The 7500-nt window shown below is 45.1% G+C and overlaps 1 protein-coding gene across 4 annotated transcripts in view; it reads left to right on the forward strand.

The window, feature by feature from the left end:
* The first annotated feature begins 2601 nt into the window (after window positions 1-2601).
* Window positions 2602-7500, forward strand: part of LOC144970287 (uncharacterized) — a 40032-nt gene continuing 35133 nt past the window's right edge. The window contains exons 1-2 of one of the 4 annotated variants that reach the window (XM_078909791.1): window positions 2602-2668; window positions 3692-4579. In XM_078909791.1, coding sequence (XP_078765917.1) covers window positions 4311-4579 — 269 coding nt within the window. In that variant the 5' untranslated portion in view covers window positions 2602-2668; window positions 3692-4310. Of the gene's footprint in view, window positions 2669-3608; window positions 4580-7500 lie in introns of all 4 variants that reach the window. The other 3 variants (XM_078909799.1, XM_078909776.1, XM_078909782.1) reach the window with 3 other exon arrangements.

Raw genomic sequence — 7500 nt, forward strand, 5'->3', positions numbered from 1 at the left:
ATATAATATATATATATATAATATATGTGTGTGTGTGTGTGTGTGTGTGTGTGTGGGTGTGTGTGTGTGGGTGTGTTGCCCACCGTCCCGAACCGTTTTTATGGCGGGATAAAACCCAGTGCTGGAAATTTCAGAATTCGTCAGAGATCCGAAACCTGGGGGCACTAATAGGGGAGAGAGGGATGGATAGGGGAAGAGTGGGATGGATACAGGGAGAGTGGGATGGATAGGGTGAGAGTGGAATGGATAGAGGGAGAGTGGGATGGATAGGGGGAGAGTGGGATGGATAGGGGAGAGTGGGATGGATAGGGGGAGTTTGGGATGGATAGGGGGAGAGTGGGGTGGATACAGGGAGAGTGGGATGGATAGGGGGAGAGTGGGATGGATAGAGGGAGAGTGGGATGGATAGGGCGAGAGTGGGATGGATAGAGGGAGAGTGGGATGGATAGGGGGAGAGTGGGATGGATAGGGGGAGAGTGGGATAGATACGGGAGAGTGGGATGGTTGGGGGTAGAGTGGGATGGTTGGGGGGAGAGTGGGATGGACAGGGGGAGAGTGGGATGAATAAAGGGAGAGTGGGATGGATACAGGGAGAGTGGGATGGTTGGCGGGAGAGTGGGATGGTAGGGGGTAGAGTGGGATGGTTGGGGGGAGATTGGGATGGATAGAGGAAGACTGGGATGGATAGAGGGAGAGTGGGATGGATAGAGGGAGAGTCGGATGGATAGGGGGACAGTGGGATGGATAGGGGGAGAGTGGGATGGATAGGGTGAGAGGGGGATGGATAGGGTGAGAGTAGGATGGATAGAGGGAGAGTGGGATGGATAGAGGGAGAGTGGGACGGATAGGGTGAGAGTGGGATGGATAGGGGGAGAGTCGGATAGGGTGAGAGTGGGATGGATAGAGGGAGAGTGGGATGGATAGAGGGAGAGTGGGACGGATAGGGTGAGAGTGGGATGGATAGGGGGAGAGTCGGATGGATAGGGGGAGAGTGGGATGGATAGGGGGGAGTGGGATGGATAGGGGGAGAGTGGGATGGATAGGGGGGAGTGGGATGGATAGAAGGAGAGTGGGATGGTTGGGGGAGAGTGGGATAGATAGAGGGAGAGTGGGATGGATAGAGGGAGAGTGGGATGGATAGGGGGAGAGTGGGATGGATAGGGGGAGAGTGGGATGGATAGGGGAGAGTGGGATGGATAGGGGAGAGTGGGATGGATAGGGGGAGAGTGGGATGGATAGAGGGAGAGTGGGATGGATAGAAGGAGAGTGGGATGGTTGGGGGAGAGTGGGATAGATAGAGGGAGAGTGGGATGGATAGAGGGAGAGTGGGATGGATAGAGGGAGAGTGGGATGGATAGGGGGAGAGTGGGATGGATAGGGGGAGAGTGGGATGGACAGGGGGAGAGTGGGATGGATAAAGGGAGAGTGGGATGGATACAGGGAGAGTGGGATGGTTGGGGGGAGAGTGGGATGGATAGAGGGAGACTGGGATGGATAGAGGGAGAGTGGGTGGATAGAGGGAGAGTGGGATGGATAGGGGGAGAGTGGGGTGGATAGAGGGAGAGTGGGATGGATAGGGGGAGAGTGGGATGGATAGGGGGAGAGTGGGGTGGATAGAGGGAGAGTGGGATGGATAGAGGGAGAGCTGGATGGATAGATAGAGGGAGAGTGGGATGGATAAAGGGAGAGTGGGATGGATAGAGGGAGGGTGGGGTGGATAGAGGGAGAGTGGGATGGATAGAGGGAGAGTGGGATGGATAGAGGAAGAGCGGGATGGATAGGGGGAGAGTGGGATAGATAGAGGGAGAGTGGGATAGATAGAGGGAGAGTGGGATGGATAGGGGGAGAGTCGGATAGATAGGGGGAGAGTGGGGTGGATAGGGGGAGAGTGGGGTGGATAGGGGGAGAGTGGGGTGGATAGAGGGAGAGTGGGATGGATAGGGGGAGAGCGGGGTGGATAGGGGGAGAGTGGGATGGATAGGGGAGAGTGGGATGGATAGAGGGAGAGTGGGATAGATACAGGGAGAGTGGGATGAATAGAGGGAGAGTGGGATGGATAGAGGGAGAGTGGGATGGATAGAGGGAGAGTGGGATGGATAGAGGGAGAGTGGGATGGATAGAGGGAGAGTGGGATGGATAGAGGGAGAGTGGGATGGATAGAGGGAGAGTGGGATAGATAGAGGAAGAGAGGGGTGGATAGGGGGAGAGTGGGATAGATAGAGGGAGAGTGGGATAGATAGAGTTAGAGTGGGATGGATAGAGAGAGAGTGGGATGGGTAGGGGGAGAGTGGGATGGATAGAGTAAGGGCGGGATGGACCTAGACAAATAAAAAGAATAAGCATAAAAATCAGTTTTGGCAGGAACGAGAGATGGAAAGAACGGGGGAGAAAATAGTTTAGGGAGAAGTTCAACGAAATCGCAGGGAACGAAAGAATTCGTCAAAATGAAATAGAAAAAACTGGAAGGGTAAAAGGCTAGAATCCGTCGACGGCGTGCTTGCTACCTGTCGACTGTCGAGTGCACACTCGGTCGTAATTCCACTTCCACCCCCACCCCCACCTAACGAGAATGAAAACCTGGAGTGCACTCTCTTGAAATTTATAAGGCCACAAATTGTTGGAGGTGAACGCGAATACCAGTAGGAGAAAAGATTAAGGACAAATTATTGTAATATATTTCCTTCCGGTTCTGTTGTGAAATTGTGTTATATTATTTCATTATTAGTGTTCTGTTTCATGACGAGGATTATTATTATTATTATTATTATTATTATTATTATTATTATTATATTATAGTAGTAGTAGTAGTAGTAGTAGTAGTAGTAGTAGTAGTAGTAGTAGTAGTAGTAGTAGTAGTAGTACTAGTAGTCGTAGTAGTTGTAGTAGTAGTAGTAGTAGTAGTTATAGTCTTACAAGTAGTAGTAGTAGCAGTAGAAGTAGTAGTAGTAGTAGTAGTAGTAGTAGTAGTAGTAGTAGTAGTAGTAGTAGTTGTTGTTGTTGTTGTTGTTATTGTTGTTGTTGTTATTGTTGTTGTTAAGTAGTAGTATGTAGTAGTAGTAGTATTAGTAGTAGTAGTAGTAGTGAGTAGTAGTTGTTGTTTTGTTAGTAGTAGTAGTAGTTGTTGTTGTGTGTATGTAGTAGTATTGTGTAGTAGTAGTAGTAGTAGTAGTAGTAGTAGTAGTATAGTAGTAGTAGTAGTAGTAGTAGTAGTAGTAGTAGTAGTAGTATAGTAGTAGTAGTAGTATAGTAGTAGTAGTAGTAGTAGTAGTATAGTAGTAGTAGTAGTAGTAGTAGTAGTAGTAGTAGTAGTAGTAGTAGTAGTAGTAGTAGTAGTAGTAGTAGTAGTACAATCATTCATAAAATTGTAATATTCAAGATGAGTTTTATCAAGCCGTATATCAAGCCTTTTATCAATATCGTATGATATATTTTGTTATCACCGCTCCAATGGAGTACACAGCACGGTTCAGCGATCGCGGTGCCGTGTTTATTACAATAACAATATCATAATATGCTTTATTAATCTGGGCTTGTTATTTGTTTTTGTTTTTTTGTGTGTGTTTTGTTGTTATTTTTTTTTATTTGTTTTGGCTCGATGACTAATACAGTTAAAAAGATTTTTTGTTATCGTGTTCCTTGAATCCCAGGCTGGTTGTTATCATCATATTGTGTGTACTGGTTCATTTCTCAGGTGTGTAACTGCTCATTTCGACAAAGTAGAAGAAAGTACGGAAAATATAACTGGTGTGTTGACTGTGTTCATGTCGTCAGTGTGCTGTTTTCTACAAGTCTTCGTCTCTTTTTGATCAATTATTATTCTAGGCGTGGGTACCTAATCCACGGACGTGAAGGCAACAGGATTAAATCCCACGTCTGCCACTACGATTGCCGCGTCTTCCTTTGAACTGGCGGTGAGTTCATTTGGCACAGAAAGGACTTAATCGGGTGGAGGTAATCGGTGAAATTATTTTGTCTTGATGGGTGTCATGTGAGTTTATAATATGATAAACTGTTTTTGTTATTCGGACCTTTGTATAGACGATAGGAGTTTGTGAATTCAATAAGGTGTGGTTGTGTTTTATTAGTGGATGAATTCTGGCTGGGTTGATTCTGGTCACCGTTGGAAATAGACTAAGCAGTGTCTGACCTCAGGCTACACGGATTGCATCACCATTGGGCACGAGTACAACCCTTCTACTTTCACCTTGCCGTCTGCTGCTCACGTTACGTGCACTCGTGTGAACTTTGAACGCAGTGACTCTCGAGGAATTTCTTTCTTTATTGATATTTTTATTTCAATTTTTTCTAAAATGAAGTGGAGTACCTTATCAACATCATCATCACCATTTTCCTCGTCAGTGATTGTGTGTAAACTTGCCTTCTTTTCTTTGTTATTGTGGACGTGTGTAGTTGAAGCAAGACACACACGCTTTACGTGTCAGGGTGGTCGTGGAGAGGGGGATAAGTGGTTTGATGGGTGTCGATGGTGTGTGTGCCAGTTGGATGGACCCATGTGTTCCCCTGCCAGTTGCTCTCACTTGGTAACTCAGGTACCCCCTTGTGACAATGTAGGCTCCAGGTGAGATACTTCAAATATTACACAATCAATTAGTTCAAGCCAGCCTTACGCTGAAAATAAAACACATATTTAAAATGGCTGCCTCTATTCTCATCCCCCCCCCCCCCCCCCCCCCCCCCCCGGGCCGATTGTATTACCGAAAAAAACGTCGCCGGCTTTTTACGATTTGGATTTGATTGATTTTTTTTTTTAAATTGTGCAACTTGTGACAAGAAACTTAACAAATTACTGCATTACAACCTTTGGATTAAACATACAACAATTGTGGACTACTATTATGAAGACTAGCATCCTAGACTAGGGGGATGAGAATAGTCACTTCGATTTAAAATTGTAGCCCGGCAAGTCGTCCTTCAAGTATCGATCGATTAAAATGACTCATCTTGTTAAAAACTCTCAAACCTGGGCTTTTCTTGAAGACTATCTTTCGTCCCAGGTTTAAGAGTTTTGAGAAGATGAGGGTATTCTTAATCCGTCAATATTTGAGTCTATAGTTTTAACTACGCGGATTTTTTTAGGTAATATGTGACGTATCACCTCAAAGCGGTGATTGTGTCAGGATCATGTACACAGATGCCAAAATTAAAGTAATATTGAAGATATTTACGTACTTACGTATTCCATTTAACTCCATTTGGAGCATAAGGCGCCTACCAGTTATCTCCATAAGGCGCCTACCACTGATCTCCATTGGAGCATAAGGCGCCTACCACTGATCTCCATCTGGAGCATAAGGCGCCTACCACTGATCTCCATTGGAGCATAAGACGCCTACCAGTGATCTCCTCTAGAGCATAAAGCGCCTACCAGTGATCTCCATCTGGGGTGGTCTCTGACGACGATGCGGAACCGTGGTCTGGTGGTATGGCACTCGCTTCGTGATCGGAGGGTCCTGGGTTCGATCTTTGCTCAGTGCATAGTTGAGTCCTCGGAAAAGGCTCTTAACTCACATTCTCTAACCGTACTCAGATGGTGTAAAATGAGTACCTGGCCGTTAACAGTGTTATCTCTGTTCGATAAAATGTCCCGTCCTAAATGTTGAGTTTTGCTGTTGGCCTTGGACCCCTTCTAAAGTGCTTTGAGCACGGTTTGTGGATATTCCTCTATATACAAGCTGAATTTAAGCTCAATTTACTTTTGACGATAGAAGCTCCAGAGATTTTATTTCTTGTGCGGCTATGTGGTCTAGTAGTATGACACTCGCTTTCGGATCGGAAGGTCCTGGGTTCGAGCATTGCGCTCGGCGCATAGTTGAACCTTGGAGAAGGCTCTTTACTCACATTCTCTCACCATACTCAAGTGTAAAATGAGTACCTGGCCGTTAACAGCGTGGTCTCTGTCCCAAAAAATTGTAATATCGCCTGACAGGCGTCATGTCTCGTCCTACATGTTATGTGTTGCTGTTGGCCAGGGACCCCTTGTAAAGCGCTTCGAGCACGTTTAGTGGATATTGTTTTTTGTTGTTTTGTTCTTTGTGGGTTTTTTTATAGGGTTGGGGGGGGGGGGTGTTAACATTCCGTACATCCTATGCTAAATTTCCATCAACGAGCATAGAATTACTGGCAATTCTAAAGATTATAAAACTATTTATTTTTACACATTCATAACATGTAATCTGCAAACCTTTCTTAAATTAATTGTAATTCTATCGCTCGTTGACTCGTCGTAGCTGTTGTAGTGTTGGTGGTTGTTGTAGTGTTGGTTGTTGTAGTGTTGGTGGTTGTTGTAGTGTTGGTGGTTGTAGTAGTGTTGGTGGCTGTTGTAGTGTTGGTGGTTGTTGTAGTGTTGGTGGTTGTAGTAGTGTTGGTTGTTGTAGTAGTGTTGGTGGTTGTAATAGTGTTGGTTGTTGTTGTAGTGTTGGTGGTTGTTGTAGTGTTGGTGGTTGTAGTAGTGTTGGTGGTTGTAGTAGTAGTGTTGGTGGTTGTTGTAGTGTTGGTGGTTGTTGTAGTGTTGGTGGTTGTAGTAGTGTTGGTGGTTGTTCTAGTAGCGTTGGTGGTTGTTCTAGTAGTGATGGTGGTTGTTCTAGTAGTGTTGGTGGTTGCTGTAGTGTTTGTGGTTGTTGTAGTGTTGGTGGTTGTAGTAGTGTTGGTAGTTGTAGTAGTGTTGGTGGTTGTTCTAGTAGCGTTGGTGGTTGTTCTAGTAGTGATGGTGGTTGTTCTAGTAGTGTTGGTGGTTGCTGTAGTGTTTGTGGTTGTTGTAGTGTTGGTGGTTGTAGTAGTGTTGGTGGTTGTAGTAGTGCTGGTGATTATAGTAGTGTTGGTGGTTGTAGTAGTATTGGTGGTTGTAGTAGTAGTGTTGGTGGTTGTACTGATGTTGGTGGTTGTAGTAGTAGTAGTAGTGTTGGTGGTTGTAGTAGTGCTGGTGATTGTAGTAGTGTTGGTGGTTGTAGTAGTATTGGTGGTTGTAGTAGACTTGGTGGTTGTAGTAGTGTTGGTGGTTGTAGTAGTGTTGGTGGTTGTAGTAGACTTGGTGGTAGTTGTAGTGTTGGTGGTTGTAGTAGTGTTGGTGGTTGTTGTAGTGTTGGTGGTTGTAGTAGTATTGGTGGTTGTAGTTGTAGTGTTGGTGGTTGTAGTAGTGTTGGTGGTTACGGTCTTAGTTTTGCTTACTAAATCCCTGGGGAGTGTATATATAACCAGTACCATAGAGTACTAATAACGAATAGGTTACATAAAGGTGGCATAGCTATTTCAGTAGACAGGATGTATAGGCTATTTCTTACCCGAAAGCTCCCATCCACACTGTTTTAATTGACACTGTTTCATCCACACAGTTTCATTCACACTGTTTTATCCACACTGTTTCATCCACACTGTTTCATCCACACAGTTTCATTCACACAGTTTCATCCACACTGTTTCATCTACACAGTTTCATTCACACAGTTTCATTCACACAGTTTCATTCACACTGTTTTATCCACA

The sequence above is a fragment of the Berghia stephanieae genome, chromosome 1, assembly GCF_034508935.2.
Source record: "Berghia stephanieae isolate SIO BIC M18660-M18661 chromosome 1, UCSD_Bste_1.3, whole genome shotgun sequence".
NCBI classification, from domain to species: domain Eukaryota; kingdom Metazoa; phylum Mollusca; class Gastropoda; order Nudibranchia; family Aeolidiidae; genus Berghia; species Berghia stephanieae.